This window comes from Anastrepha obliqua, chromosome 6, assembly GCF_027943255.1.
Source record: "Anastrepha obliqua isolate idAnaObli1 chromosome 6, idAnaObli1_1.0, whole genome shotgun sequence".
Taxonomy (NCBI): Eukaryota; Metazoa; Arthropoda; class Insecta; order Diptera; family Tephritidae; genus Anastrepha; species Anastrepha obliqua.
Window position 1 is genome coordinate 58,715,958 of NC_072897.1, and position 16,833 is coordinate 58,732,790.

Consider the following 16,833-nt stretch of genomic DNA (forward strand, 5'->3'; position numbering starts at 1 on the left):
CTTTTTGGCTGCTTGACCAAGATCCTTCTCCTATTTATGATGTGCGTCCCCAAATAGACCTACAGTTTTAAGCCGACTCTGATAAACAGATATTTTTATATATTTTCAGAAATACCCTGAGGCTTACTCGTAGGTTTGATATTGCTGACGGGCGCGAAAAACCGTATGCAAATCTGTGTTATATTCCGTACTCTACCCGATGATAATTTCTAGCAGATTAATTTGGTCAATGCACGAAGATCCCGGTAGAGTGCCTGTCTTTTCTGTACAGATTGAGTCGTATAAAATCTATTTTACTCGCTCGAAGATTTCAAGTCACTCCCAACATCTTGAATAAGTGGGCACAAAAGAGAAGCAGATTGCGAGAGCTGGCACTTGTAAAACTCGGCGGGAGTCCCCTCGATGTCGGCAGCTTTGATATTTGTTAACTTAATTTCAGCAATGCTGGACACATCAATTTAAATACGGGAGCTCTCCTGCGGTTTATGTAATGTTTTGCTGGGAAGTACGTTCTCTTCCGTTAAAAGATTGATAAGACCTGCAAGAAAGTGGGGTTTCCACTTCTCCAACTGCTTGTCATCTACCATTAGCAGTTCCAAATGGTGTCTCTCACTGGTCGTTCTGGGATCATCTTATTTTCCGTTAGTTGCTTAGAACTTTTGTACAAACTTCTGATGTCTCCATTAAACACAGCGTCCTCTGCCACAAGTGCAAAACCGTCTTTGTGCTTTCTCTTATCTCTCCTGACGCTTCGCTTCACTTCACGTTGTTTTCACTTTGAGATAGCAGTTTACTTCCGTAGCTTGTAGCTGGAGTGGTGATCAATTGAGGTTTCAATTCGGAATGATCATTGATCAATGTGTAGGCCTCCTCTGACATCCATGCTCTGTATCCATGCGATGGCATTTAATCGTTTGCAAAAATAAGTGCTCGAGAGCGTCATTTGGTTTGCGTTCTTTTTAATGGCTCCATTGAATGATGGTAACGTTTTAAACTCTGCTTTAAAATCCCGCTGTAATGAGCATTTCAGAGGTTAGCTCCCTCGAAATCATGTTATTAGATGCATTTGAAGGCATAAGCAAACCAACGCCAATCTTGCGCCTTTGCCCATCGTTCGTACCGAAGTATATAGAAACATATTTGTTGTGGAACTTGTAACTTGTCCTTTATATAGACATCGTTCGTATCGAAGTATATAGAAACATAGTTGTTGTGGAACTTATAACTTGCCCTTTATATGGACTATTTTACCAGTAAACTCTTTTTTGAAGCTTGGAACACGACCGTTGACTGAGAAGGGGCTCATCCGCCGCCATTTCCATACGACCAAAGGCTCTGGCATAGCCCTTAGTACCTATCCTAACCTCTATTTCACATATGTTAAAGAAACTCAAAATAGGAAAAACGAAAGCTGGTCGTCATCCACCTCCAACTACTGTTTTCGCCCTCTGAGCTAACGCTAGCTTCGCCGTTGAGTAGGATTTACATACCCCAGATAATATAGCATACAAATAAAATATAGCTTAAAAAAACTAAAAAACACGCTTTCATTGCTAATCGAACTAAAAAGTAGAAAATAAATTTTAATGACAAAGGGACCTATAATGAAGTAATAGCAAATCGAAGGATCAGTCATAGTCAACTACCTTAGAACAGAATTATAACAAAAATTAAGATACAAATAGAGTAATTCAAATTAGAGTTAAAAGCGTGGGATGCTTGATATAGTAAATATTACAATCATTCTATTGGCAACTACCTATGTACAGAGGGTTATGAAAGTGAAGCAAAATGCATCCCACGCTTTTAACTCTAATTTGAATTACTCTATTTGTATCTTAATTTTTGTTATAATTCTATTCTGAGGTAGTTGACTATGACTGATCCTTCGATTTGCTATTACTTCATTATAGGTCCCTTTGTCATTAAAATTTATTTTCCACTTTTTAGTTCGATTAGCAATAAAAGCGTGTTTTTTAGTTTTTTTAAGCTATATTTTATTTTCTACTTTTTAGTTCGATTAGCAATAAAAGCGTGTTTTTTAGTTTTTTTTTAACTATTTTTTATTTTTAGTATATGTAGGTGTTTACGAGTAATATACTATTACACAACCGCACACTAAATACTAACCTCAATGGTGGTGTGGAAACTAAAAATTCCCAATTTTTGTTTAAAAAAATACCCAATTCATGTTTCTACCGGTATGGCAATATTGGCAAATGTTATAAAAAATGCACATTTTTCAGCGCTCTCACGAGAAAAAGAGTTTCCCATCTAGTCATCTATGTTGTGTGTTCCGAGTCGATCAGATTTTTAGAAGCCAGTGAAAATTAAGCTCAAAGATACAACAAAGATACATACAACCCGAGCTAATAAAAGTGTGTTAAAAAAATAAAATATTAATCCTGGCAATCCTAATAAGGATAATGGAAAATTTATCTCACATGTCTCACACTGCACTCGTTCTTCGTGACTATTTCGCCAAAAATTCCACGCATATCGTTCCGCAACCACCGTATTCGCCTGATTTGGCTCCGTGTGACTTCTGGCTATTCCCAAAACTCAAGAGACCACTACCGGAAATGGACTATTTGGCATGATTCGGGGATTGGAAAACTCGTTGGCATAAGTGTATTTCATCGAGAGGGCATTATTTTGAAGGGTATGAAATTGATTTACAAGAATAAATTACGATTTTACATTTTACAACCAAATTCACCTTACTTTTTGCCCACAGGTAAAAAAAGAAAATATTAATTCTGGCAATCCCAATAAGGATAATGGAAAATTTTTATCAAATTATTGCATTGTCATCGGTCCTTGATAGGTGTGCAAAATTTCAAGTCGATCAGATGTTTAGAAGCCAGTGAAAATTAAGCTCAAAGATTCCGTTACATACATACATACATACATACATACCTACATACATACATACATACATACATACATGCATACATATATACATACATACATACATACATACAACCCGTTCTAATAAAAGTGTGTTAAAAACTAGTATACAATCATATTCGAACATGTTCTGCAACTCACTTCCGAGTGAATTTGAATGCAATTACCAGAAAATGTCAATTATTAGAAAATCATAATTATTTATACATATGTTACATATATGCACACAAATTTATTTAACGTGTACATCCTTTGTTTCTCTATATATGTGGTGATCGTCTTGAGAAGCTTTTGCACTGCAGAAATGCGTTCAGATGTTGTTGTTGCTGTTTTAACAGCATTTGTAGCCCTGTCAGTGTAGGCATATCACCGGTCATCTTCGTCTAACTCATCATGCTGTTTCGACAGGTTGGGTCCAGAGGGAGAGGGGTGTTAGACGGTTTTAGGGGCATGTGAAGAGGTGGGCATGTGAAGAGGTGGTTAGTGTCGTGCGGGGTACCTTCACATGCCGGACATGTGTTTGATATGTCGGGGTCGATTCTGGATATGTAGGAGTTTAACCTGCTACAGTATCCAGAACGTAGTTGTGCCAGTGTTACACGAGTCTCACGGGGAGCGCTTCGTCTGCAATAGGTGGTGGTTGGACTCCGATTACGGCATTCACAGGACGGGAGTGCATGAAGGTGGTGACGGTCTCCCGGTAGATGTCGTTTATTAACTGTCTAAATACTGTCCGGTCCAGTAGGTTGCGGTCAGTTTTGTCCTGGATTTCGTCAGCGTAGTCTAAGAGGTGTCTCCTGACGTGCCTGGGAGGTGGCTCAGGCTCAAGCAGGTGTCTGCAGGGGTGAAACCTGCGGTAACATCCAAGCAGGAACTGCTTGCTGAGCAGTTTGTTGTGCTCCACTACTGGGAGCATTTGTGCCTCGTTATGTAGGTGTTGAATGGGAGACATCAGGAGGCACCCGGTCGCTGTTCGAACGGCGGTATTTTGACATGTCTGTAGCTTTATCCACTGCGTATCACTAGTTCCAGGCGACCAGACAGGCGCAGCATAGTTCAGAACCGGCCGACCAATTGGCTTAAATGTCGAAAGCAACAGTTCTTTGTCTTTGCCCCAAGTGCTGCCGGCCAGCGTTGGACCATTTGAGGACTCTGTTGCGATTTGTTGTTCACTTTGGAACACAGGCCATCAATGTCATTGCCCGACGCCATTATCGTGCAGTCGTCAGCGTATGAGATCAGGGAAACTCCCGCTGGTGGTTGGGGGAGCTTCGGGATGTAGAAGTTGAGCAGCAACGGAGAAAGGACACCACCCTGCGGTACACCTTACCTAATCTTCCTCTGCTTTGATGTTTGATCTCGAAAAATTACTGACGAGTGCCGACCGCTCAGGCAGTTTGCGGACCACCTCTTCAGCCCTGGCGGGAGTGTCGACTGATAAATATCATCTAGTAGCGTGGAATGGCTGACTGTATCTAAAGCCTTCTTCAGGTCCAACGCTACTAGGACAGTCCTCTCGCAGGGGCGGTTGTGGTTAAGCCCGTGGTTTATCTGGGCGTTTATGGCGGTGAGTGCAGTGCTGGTGCTATGCACTCGGAATCCGTGCTGATGTGGGGCTGGGGCCAGGTGTTTCGTGAAGAGTGGAAGTAGGAGGGCTTCATGTGTCTTCACTAATGGGGAAAGGAGAGTTATCGGCCGATAAGATTCCCCTTGGTTGGCGGGTTTCCCAGGTTTCAGTAGTGGGACCACTCTCCCTGCTTTCCACTTGTCAGGGATGATGAGAGTGGCCAGGGACAGATTGAAGACCCTTCTGAGGAATCCTACTCCCAGAGGTCCCAGATGATTCAGCATCAGCGCGCTTAATCCGTCAGGGCCAATGTCTTTTGATGACTTCGATTTGCTGATGGCCCCCTGAACCTCATCACCGGAGAAAGTAAGTGGCGCACTGTCGTTCGTCAGTTTGTGCAGCCTTCTGGTAACACGACGTTTGGTTCTGTCGCCCGGAGGATGCAGTATGAAAAGCCGGCTAAAATAGCTCGCGCATCTCTTCGGGTCCGACGAAGTACAACCGGTGAAGGTGATAGCCACCTTGTCGTTGTGCTTCGTCGGGTTCGACAGGGACCTAACGGTGGACCAGAGCTTACTCACCCCAGAGGTGAGGTTACAGGTCTTCAGGTGCTCAACCCATTTGGTCCGCTTATGTTGATTTACCAGTTGCCGGATCTCCAAATTGAGATCCCTTATGCGGGAATCCCCGGGATCGGCCTGGCGTAGGTGGTCACGCTCGTTCGCTAAGCTGGCTGCTTCGGCTGGGAAATGGAGACGAATGTCCTTAAAACTTCCAGCTGGAATGAAGCGAGCCGCAGCAGCTGCAGAATGCGCGTTTGCCTACGCGCATATCAGTGGGAATGGGAAGAGCGGCGAAGGTATCCTCGGTAAATTCCGTGAAGCCGGCCCAATTAGCTTTTTCAAAGTTAAAGTAGGACCGGTGATTCGCGGAAACAAAGTCAGCAGGTCTCTCAATCGAGTCGATAATGGGCAAGTGGTCTGATGCAAGCGATAGCATAGGTCGCCACGTTATTTGTCAGACCCGCGCTAGCTATTGTTAGGTCAGGCGAGCTGCTGGAATTGCCCACTACCCTGGTGGGGGCGTCGTCGTTCACAGTGCTGAATGTCGAATCGTCTATCTGCTCTGCCAGTTGCTGTCCCCTACGATCATTTGGCAGGCTTGAATGCCAAAGATCGTGATGCGCATTGAAGTCACCAACAACCAATCGGTTTTCACCTCTGATGAGCGTACCTATATCAGGGTGATATCCTGCCGGGCAGCAGGTGACAGGGGGTATATATATGTTAGATATATTTAGAGCTCGGAATCACCGGTCCGGATAGCTATGCCTTGACATTCTAAGGTGCTGTCCCTGCGGTCGATTCCTTCATCGATGACACGATACTGCACTGTGTGGTGGACTATAAACGCTAGGCCACCACCATTGTCTCGCTCGCAGTCGTGTCTGTGCACGTTATAGTCAACCCTGGTGATCAGAGATGACCTAGCGTGCAGCTTGGTTTCCTGGACCGCAGCTATTTTAATACTGTGCCGGCTCATGAAGTCAACTATCTCGTCGACCTTACTCGTGAGTCCGTTGCAGTTAAATTGTAGAAGCTTGAAGCTTCTCGGTAAGGTCTGTGTAATTCGGGGGCTGAGGGATGCGTGGGGTTGTCTACGTTGGACCTGCTGCGCAATCCACTGTGGTTGTTGCGGCCTGATGGTGGTGGGCGGCCGCGCCTCCGGGGGCGGTTGTGGGTGCAAAGCTCTGCAGCAAGGGGCAACGTAGGCAGTTGTCCACTCACGGGTGGTGCGCAGGCCGGAACATCTCCGAAAATGGCACCACCCATTGCAAGAATTGCATTGGACTGATACCAGATTCCGAGGTATTACGGTCTGACACACGGAACAGACTGTGCGCGGGACCAGGAGCTGCTGGTTTGTCCCCGCACTGGGGTTGGAGCAGGAAGGAAGGGGAGGGGTTGAGGGGGAGTTGTGTTGCTCCGATAGGCTCCTCACCGTGGAGGTGTGGGTTGTGGTGGCGGTTGGTAGTGCCGGCCTATCAGGGGGTGTAGTAGCCGTGGAGGCATCAGACCCCTGCTGGCGGGAGCAACACGTGGCTACATACCATGTGGACCACTCCCTGTGTGACTTAAGGTCTGAACAGGTCTTAAGGTGGCTCCACCTGTTGCACTTGTTACACCTAACCGAGGTGGAGTTCGGGTGAAGCCGTTTGTGGCAGACGCAGCAATAGAATACTTCTGGCCGAGGATTGGATTCGATTCCAGCCCTGAAAAGAAGCATTTGGAGCTGGGGTGGGGTGATATACAGTTCACTAGACAGGGCTAGTATACTGGGGCGGCAGCCCTTGGTCGGGAAAAACCCGAGTCATTCCGGTAACGTAGAACCGGCTGCCATGGGAATGCGTTCAGATAGTAGCCATTGCTTGTCGAGAGGATGCTGCTATTGGGAAACAAAAATTTTTTTATCATTAGAAGTTGCATGTTGACATTGAGCTCGAAACCGACTTTAACAAAATTACGTCAACTATAGCGATACTGGTTAAAAACTAACAAATCTTTTGCCATCCACACATACCTATTTTCGAAAACTAAACGGCCTTAATTTTAATAACAATATTTTGAGACCATGCACAATAATTGCGCTGTGCGATTCTTGGCAATGTATTGTAATTCGCTCCAGCTCTTCCCGATTCCTCTGGTTTTCGTTTCGACTGCTCGCCTCCAAGTTTGCCTTGGTCTACCAGGCTTGCTACGAGCGTTGGTAAGTTTTCCACTCCACTACCCTTTGGGGCAATGCAATTTTAATTTTTCTGTACGGAATACCTATTCCAAATCCATTTTTGATGTTTTATGACTTTTTCGGCTGACTCCATTCGCGCTTTTTTCAGCAAATCACAAAAGGAGAAAAATCGGAAGAGACAATACCAAAGACGACTCTACTGAAATTTGAAATCTTCATCCGTACCACCAAAAGTTGCTAACTCGCTACCAACTCGCTTAGTAACCAAGTTTAGCTGATTAGTCTTAAATAAAACACATATAAATGTGAATTAAAAATTAAAAAAAAAAGAATTATAAAAGACAATATTAACTTAAAACTCTTAGTTAAATGTTCGGTATAAGTCTGTTAAGGTTTTATGCTCAAGAAAAGTAAAAGTAAATGTAAGAGTTGGGCAATTTCTCATCAGTTCTTTATTTACAGCTTCTCCGAAGAATGTAAGTTTGGGCGCAGTAATGCAAAAATCCAAATCATCGTCCAATGTTGGGCAGTTCGTCACCAGAAAGATACTTAAAAGGCGTTCGAAAAGTCAATCTCGATCCAGCACCCAAACTCCATTTTCGAAATGGGAGCCAGCGGTAAGTTGAGAGAACTTGCATATTGTTTCAGGGTTGCCATGGTTATGACATAATTCATCATAACCATAATTAATCAAACTTTTTTATTTTAAATATATTTTAAGCTTAACTTTTATTAGTTAATCATTAAATTTTAACCCCACATTAGCTACAGCCGATTCAAATGTAACATTACGTTTCTAAAGCCAGAAATTTAAGTGTATCAGAAAGTCAAATTAAATTGTGTTTTACTTGCGTATGATACGTTATATGCAGTTACAGTTTAATTCGCGTTCGTGATAGTTTAAATATAATTAGATAGGAAAGCATAATAAAGGAGAAAATGTATCTTTCAATTTAGTTTTAAATTCATCTAACCATTGTTTTGTTTCCGTAAGTTTCTAATCTAGCAGAGTTTAGTGCATTTTTTCTACAATAACATTTTCCGCAGGGTCTAAAACCGATTGTATTTAAAAAGTTGTTCCCAAGCGTTCGATAAAGTTTCTCATATTATATTATTACAAAAATTTGCTAAACTGAGCTTTCGTTTCGTTTTCCTACAATGGTTGACATCTTTCCAAAGCAATAGATATTGTGTGGTTACTATTGACGGTGTTTTTCGGAATCTTTTACTTTTTTATTCTATTCCAATTGTTCTTTAAATAGCCACATCAATTCTATTATATCTAAATTTTACTCGATTTTAGACTTTGTTTTTCCAAACAGCGCAAATTTTGCAGGCTCTTATACTCTCCAACTGCTTTTTAACACACTTTTATTAGGTCGGGTTGTATGTATGTATGTATGTATGTAACGGAATCTTTGAGCTTAATTTTCACTGGCTTCTAAACATCTGATCGACTTGAAATTTTGCACACCTATCAAGGACCGATGACAATGCAATAATTTGATAAAAGTTTTCCATTATCCTTATTGGGATTGCCAGGATTAATATTTTCTTTTTTTACCTGTGGGCAAAAATTAAGGTGAATTTGAATCTTTGAATCTTTTTTTTATTCTTGTAAATCAGTTTCATCCCCTTCAAAATATTGCCCTCTCGATGAAATACACTTATGCCAACGATTTTTCCAATCCCCGAAACATGCCAAATAGTCCAGTATAGACAATTGTGTGGTACCGTTGGCCTGCCTACCAAGCATGTCAACCATGTGTTGCTATGCAGAGGGTGGTTAGTTGGGCCAGACAACAATTGTTGTGTTTTGGTCTGCCTGCCTAACATGCTGTTGCCAAGCCAAGCGCAAGTAGTGATGACTGTTTGTTGTTATGCAGTGGGTTGTTTTGTGAGGTCAGGCGAGAGTCTTTCTATTTGCGCTGCCTGCTCAGCATGCTGTTGCTAAGGTAAGCGCAGGTAGTGATCATCATGTTTGTTGATGTCGGGCTGCATATCAAACTCGAGCATTGATGTTGATATGCTGTGATAATTTGTTGTTATTATAAAAGGCAACAATATCACAATGAATTTTGTTAGGCAGGTGGCGAGCATATTGCGGCTGTTGGCAATGGGGTTTTTGTAGGAAAGTGATCACATCATACTAGTCTGTTGTCAGGCTGCATCGACTGAGCTTATATAATCTATGCAATACAGATTTCACGTGACATTCAAGGTTTTGCGCTCAACGACTCAACAACTATTCGTGGGAATAAAAATGACGCTTGAAACTACAACGCAAAATAAGAGGAGATTGGCGGAAAAAAGAACACTTGAAACTGCAACACAAAGAAAGAGGAGATTAGCGAAAAAGAGACTAAAATTTAAAGAAAAATGTTCAGGATGGACGAATGACGAAATCGTCGAGAGGAAAACCACAAGGCGACTATATATGAAACAATATAGAGCCTCACTGTCAGAAGAGGACAGAGTTGCCCGGTTACAGCAAATGAGGCAACATAACGCTGAATATCGAGCCTCACAGTCTAAAGAGGACAGAGCGGCTCGACTACAGCACATGCGGCAACATAGCGCTGAATTACGAGCCTCACAGTCTGAAGAGGACAGAGCGGCTCGACTACAGCACATGCGGCAATATAGTGCTGAATATCGAGCCTCACAGTCTGAAGAGAACAGAGCGGCTCGACTACAGCACATGCGGCAACATAGCGCTGAATTACGAGCCTCACAGTCTGAAGAGGGCAGAGCGGCTCGACTAAAGCACATGCGGCAACATATCGCTAAATTACGAGCCTCACAATCTGAAGAGGACAGAGCGGCTCGACTAAAGCACATGCGGCAACATAGCGCTGAATTACGAGCCTCACAGTCTGAAGAGGACAGAGCGGCCCGACTACAGCACATGCGGCAACATAGCGCTGAATATCGAGCCTCACAGTCTGAAGAGGACAGAGGGGCCCGACTACAGCACATGCGGCAACATAGCGCTGAACTACGAGCCTCACAGTCTGAAGAGGACAGAGCGGCTCGACTACAGCACATGCGGCAACATAGCGCTGAATATCGAGCCTCACAGTCTGAAGAGGACATAGCGGCCCGACTATAGCACATGCGGCAACATAGCGCTGAACTACGCTTTTAACTCTAATTTGCATTACTCTGTTTGTATCTTAATTTTCGTTATAATTCTGTTCTGAGGTAATTGACTATGACTGATCGTTCGATTTGCTATTACTTCATTATAGGTCCCTTTGTCATTAAAATTTATTTTCTACTTTTTAGTTCGATTAGCAATAAAAGCGTGTTTTTTAGTTATTTTAAACTACTTTTTATTTCATCCTTTGCTCAATCTAGACTGGAATATGCCGCATTTATTTGGATTCTCTATTCCAGTTTTCTATAGAAAGACTTGAAAGTGTGCAAAAGGTGTTCTAGAAATTTGCTCTCTGTTCTTTGAATTTTGTTGATCCTAACAATTCCCGTTTGCTTCTTATTAGTCTCCAATCTCTTGAAACGAAGAGAAATATTTTTTCGCTTTCTTTCGTTTTTAATATAAATAATGGGACCTGTCTGCCTTGATTTCTCATTATCTAAATATTATTTTCTCCGTTTTGATACATTAAATATAATAATATTTTATCTGCTAATACATTAATACTAATATACTATATGTTAGATACTTTTTTTCAAACCGTGTAACAAACAACAAGTTTCAGCTTGAACTCATTCACGTTATTGTGAAGGATCTGCAAAATCGAACTCGGCGTGACTTACATAGCTATGTTCATAAAGAGTGGTATGAATGTATTGGGGTATCTGATATGAATGAGATTTGTTTGCGTATGGAACAGTATACTTATACAGTTAGAATTCGCTAATAAGATATGTAGTTCAATAAAATTATACGCATTCTTTAAAATCATAAACTTTAGTATTTATATTTTACTTTATTTATTTACTGAGCTCAGTTCACGAAACGGATTTAATTCTGTTCAATCTATAATATGTATATTTTCAGTCTGTAGTAGCATTCTTGCTTAGTTTTATCAACTGAAGAGGTGTGTGACTACCATTCGGCAGTGAAATGATAGAAATGGTTTTTTCTACTAGCGGTGGCCCCTTGGCAGGTAATGACAAACCTTTAAGCGGCATCAAACTGTAGGTCCCACAATTTGTGGAACATCATCAAGACCAACACCATAAATGAGAAGAGAAACTCGGGTAAAAACCACACGCGGCCTATATACAGTCACTCACGCCTTATTTGATACATATACGATTGTTCTGTAAAGGGCTCTGTATATTATAATATTTTGCGAAAATGGAAAAAAATAGTACGCGGATATTTTATTTATTTTGTTTTATTTCATTTTTCAATATAAAATACAATAAAGTGTCCACTCATTTCATTGTAATGCAAAAAAAAAACATGCAGAGAATTCACACCGCAGCTTAAATGATACAGTTAAAAAAGAGCAACTATTTATTTCAATTGTTTAAAATTTTCTGATACCCTTGTTGGGTATCCTTTATTGTCAGTTACACCTTGATGATAAGATGTGAGTGACAGTATACGGTCTCTCTAATAAAAGCGTGACCGTAATAACATCGAAATTATTTGACGATTTTACCAAACTACTGTGTATGGGCCTTGAATATTTATTATACGCAATATATTCAATAAAATGTATTGTCACCACAATTAGCTAGAATGATTTCACATCTTCGAGTCATACTTTGTGCTAATTTCTGAGCAAGTTGTAGAGATAATCGACTCCAAACCAATTTAATTTGCCTTGATGACTGTGGTCACTGTCCACACCTCTTCTCCTTTGAGATTTTGCTTAAATACAACCCAGATATTTTCAATAGGGTTGGTATCAGATGACTGTGAAGGCAAATCCAACATTTCAATCCAATTTTTCTGCTTCCACTCTGCACACCTGCGGCTTCACTACTTATGATCGTTGTCTTCTTGTAAAATTTTGTAAAGGTTGGCTACACATTTTGGCCGATGTCAATAAAAATGCTTCTTGGTATATTTTCTTCATTGAAACTGCATTAAAATTGGCTGTAAACACAAATGAATGAGCAGCGCCAAATATGAATCTTAACTGGAGGCTTAACAATTGGTTAAAGCCGTCGATTATCAGTAGTACACCAGGTCTGACGTATGCAACTAATTTTACTGGACATGTTTGGACCTTTAGGGTGTGTGAGTAGGAACACTGCTTTAAATTGCGGAATTGCGATTTAGCAGCATTTATATTCTTCTTATAACGGAACTTTAAGTTTGAATTTTGCCGGCCACGTTTCATTAGACAGACTGTACTAAACTAATCGTAACCTAAAACACAAAAACTGTACCATATGCATGCATTTATTTATATTTTCGAGCTCATGTCAAGTACCATTTCAATAGCAACCCCGTCCATATTGATAGCTCTTTTTTAAAGGTTTATATACAAACCCACCCTAGCACCCGATTTCTGCGAGAGGTTTAAAGCTCTTTGGACTATTTCGCAAAGTGTATTCCCGAACTTGCTGCTGGCTATGATTACAACGTCATCTACATATGCTTTACCACAGATAGTAAGTCAGTGCAGCAGGTCATCAACGGTTAGGCTTTACAGGACTGGTGATAGGATACCTGTGCGGGTTTCCTTTACTTGTTTGAAGTGGAATAGTACTATCTACCATTTCTGTTTAAGCTATCTTTGTCAGTAGCAGGACCTCCCTCTGTTTAAAGATAATTACGTCTTTGCACGTTCCTCATCTCTAGTGCGCGACATACTCTCGCAGTGTCCGTAGACCTTCCTGACCTGTATTCATGTTGATTTGAATCTGATTTCATTGTCGATAGTTTTCCCCATTGCTTTCACTAGAGGTAAGCCTAATCGATCTGAAGGACTTGACCAGTGAGTAGTCATTTTTTCCTATTTTTGGTATGAAAACCACTCGTGCTTTTCTCCACACTGTTGGGATGTAGGTCATTGGGAGACTATAACTCATTATTCCACCAAGATGTGCCAAAATTAAATCACTTTGCTTCAATACTACTGGGCTGATCCCAGCAGCCCCCGCTGTCTTGTATGGATTAAAAGACAGGTAAACAGGTTATCCAGCTTCCGATCCGATTGGGTTGGTCTTGAGAACCCAGTATAGGATTCCGGGATATAAGTCACAGCTCCCAAAAAGTAAGACGCATGTCTTGTCTTCTAATATTAACTCTTTCCTTAGCCATATCTTTGTGGAGCCACGCCGTACCTACCAGTTAAGGTGATTGCTTTGCAGAACTTTCTAGAACTAACCATCTTTGCATTGTTAATCTCCTTCTATATTTAGTTAGAATGCTAGCATTTTAATAAAAATTTTGAAACAGCTAACACTTTTCTAGCACCATATAATCAGTCGATCATCAAATTTACCCATGCTAGGTAAATTCATACCCGGCAGAATCCTAAATTCATCAGTGTTCCAAGGGTTCTTTTTAAAATTCTCTTTCTGACTTCTGATCCCAGTTAAAAATTAGTGACCCTGGGAGGGAGGGCTCAAAACAAACCTGTCACTTAATTTTCAACTAGCCTGTTATGGAGGGTCATATCAAGAATTTCCGGTATGTTCCTCCAAACATATTTTTCCGACATTTAGTATATACAAATCATTACTAAAGATAATTTCGAAAAAAGTACTCACCTCTCTGGTTGCATTTGGTCCTTCCATTGATTGGCTACCATTTGCTCCTGCATGTTAATATAGGCCATCTCAGTAACTTGCCTGGATGCTGTACGTCAAGTGAATTTCCGACGATCGCCTCCTGGGGAGACTACTACCGTCGTGAGCATGGTTGACGATATACCCGTCGTTGGCATCCTCAGTGAGCATAGCCTTCGGCTGCACCTTTTTGTTCCCGGCAGCCGTTTCCCCTAATGGTCCCAATGGAATCCTCCTGCATACGCAGGTTGAGTCTGAGTCTCGTGTCCTTGCTGCTGCTGCTCAAGATGCTCCGAGCTTCCGTTCTTAGGCCGCTCTTCTGGACCTTAAGCAGCCCTGTAACAATGTTCGCAGACTTGTCTGCACTCCTCGGACAGTATACCGTCACAATGTGGGCTAGAGGTATTCCATCTCTCTTTTCGTATCAAGTTGTGAACCTCTCCGCAAGTGTTGGTGCTACGCTTGCAAATCACTCAGCGGTCTTCTCGTCGTTGCCAGTCCTTGCATTTCCGCAGGATAGCCAGCTCAACCAGTATCAGATAAAGTGTGCTCCTTGTTTGGTAGTTACCGCTATGATAAACATTGATGTAAGCTCGATCGGTGACTAGCTTGATAGCAGTTGTTGATGACAACTCGATCTCAAAACACCTAGGACGGCTTCATGATGAACTCCTCGGTTGGTAGAGGTTTTTTCATCCTCGCGGGTTCGTACTTCGAAGGGTGATACCTCAGCTTCCGAAAGCCCCGCGGGGTGATATTTAACCTGCTTCCTTCCAGTACCTTTCGTATTATTGTTACCGTTGTTGTTGTTTTTTGTTGTGTTTATATTCATCTTGTTCGTCCAACTACCAGCTTGACAAGGCAAGCTCTGCAGTCTCTAAATTTATAGGAGATCTCACTGGTCCACCGCGCCAGCGTCTCTTGTCACGGGAAGGTCACCATTACTCCTGAATTCGGCCCGGTATTGAGGAGACACCGTTCTAATACAGCCGAATTAATTTATCTGCTGCGAATCATCCAATGGACATGGTGAAGCAATCTTTGGTCATCGTCCTCAAGTAGTGGTGGTGGTCTGAGTGATTTAGCCTTAACTCGATTAACACAAAAGATACCATTTTGATATACCATTTTTTATTAGTCGATCCATCATGATTTGACTATGAATCTGCATATGTCGTCTACTTTCTTTTCAGCCATTTCTTTGAAATTATGCTTTTGGAAGATCGAGAATATCTCCTTTTTGCGCAGACCTTTGGGGACAGCCTATTTCTACCGCTTCGGATTCGTTATAGAATGCCCCCTGTCTTGCCAGTTCATCAACTCTCTGATTACCTTCTATGCTCGTAGGGCCAAGTACCCAAACGAAAGTGATGTCTGTCGTGTGCGCTAAAGCGTTAAGTTCTTCTTTGCATTGTCTGACGATTTTTGAATTGGTTGTAGGTGACTTTAAAACTAAGATGGTTGCTTGACTCTCTGAAAAAATACATACTTCCGATAGTTGTTCCCGAGAACTTGTGCTATTCCAATTCTCCAGACGAGGCATTGCGCTTCGTACCTTTGCTTGTCGATTTAGTAACGCTCATATACGGTGCCGGTTGCAGCATTCTTGGGTATTCTGTCAAGCATGTACATTGCCTTCTGGTACCGCTGCTTCATAATAATCAACCCTAGGCGCAGATGCGCCAGAGGCCGCCTCCAAATCTGTTTTAGAAGTGGAAGCTAGAACTAGGGTCGTACTCTTCTGAGTACTTTCCCGTGCTTTAGTTGTAACCGATTTTGGTTTTGGAATTGCTTGCTTGCTAATCAAGGTCTCTTGACTAGAGGCCAAGAGGCTATTTTCGTCCGAGTCAATATCGATTTTCCCCAGAGCCCGATAATTCTCTGTTCTTGTGTTCGTTGTCATTGCGATGTTGTCAGCTGATTTGGGTTTGTTTGTTTGGACTCGGTTTGAAAAACGACTAAGACTGCACCACGAGAAGGTTCTTTCCCTATTAACAAAAGTAAAAATAAACATATAACAACGATATGGTAAAAAAATGAACGTGTATACACTTAAAATGTACAAATTGTGCAACAAGTTATTTCCAAAATTTATTTCCTCTTAATTTTGAATTTGTGGTCATAAAATTTTACTTCGAATCATTTTTGGAATTTTGATAAACGTGTTTACTACGGATGTGACAATTTACATCATTTAGTAAATTACACGGTGTGACAAAAAAAAAAAATTAAATATACTTTTATGGAGACCTAGCACGATTTGTGGCTATAGAAAAACTAAAAAAAAATGGTATAGGAGAAATTTCCAATACACCCCCAAAATCTCATTTTATGGCCATAAAACCGTTTTTCAGTAGGTTGATGAGAACAATCCCTCTTAACTTCGCCAATTTCCATCCGATTTCGAATTTGTTTTTTTAGTTTGAAAGAACAAAAACAAGCCTTTTTGACAGAGTGTTGACAATTTTTCTGAAATGACAACTGACGAGACTGTAGACGGAAGTATTCGGAATTTTTTTATTTTTTCTCTATTTTTTCAACTTTGACATCATTTTTGCGATATTATCCGATATTGAGGATGTTTTTTAGTAGACTATTGTTATAGTGAATTTAATTCTGCGTCGAATGAGCTATATTTGACTGTAATTAAATTAAAATTCATAGAGTTGTGCGAGTTGTGCGAGTTTTAAGATTTTATTTTTTTTAATAATTTTATAGCAAGTGTCAGTATAAACACATCATCAGTATGAAACAGTACAGGTTTAAAATTTTAAAAGATGTCGGGAAAAACTAATCTTAATTTCAAAAATGTTTGCTAGACCTGCTCCGTTTATAAGAGTCATCACAACTTTAGGGTTCCTTGTCGGGCCTCAGATTCGAAAACTCATGCG

At 41.3% G+C, this 16,833-nt stretch overlaps 1 protein-coding gene across 1 annotated transcript in view; it reads left to right on the plus strand.

The window, feature by feature from the left end:
• Positions 1-16,833, plus strand: part of LOC129250820 (uncharacterized) — a 279,523-nt gene that overhangs the window by 86,147 nt on the left and 176,543 nt on the right. Inside the window, exon 4 of the mRNA XM_054890404.1 lies at positions 7,685-7,839. Coding sequence (XP_054746379.1) covers positions 7,685-7,839 — 155 coding nt within the window. The remainder of the gene's footprint in view (positions 1-7,684; positions 7,840-16,833) is intronic.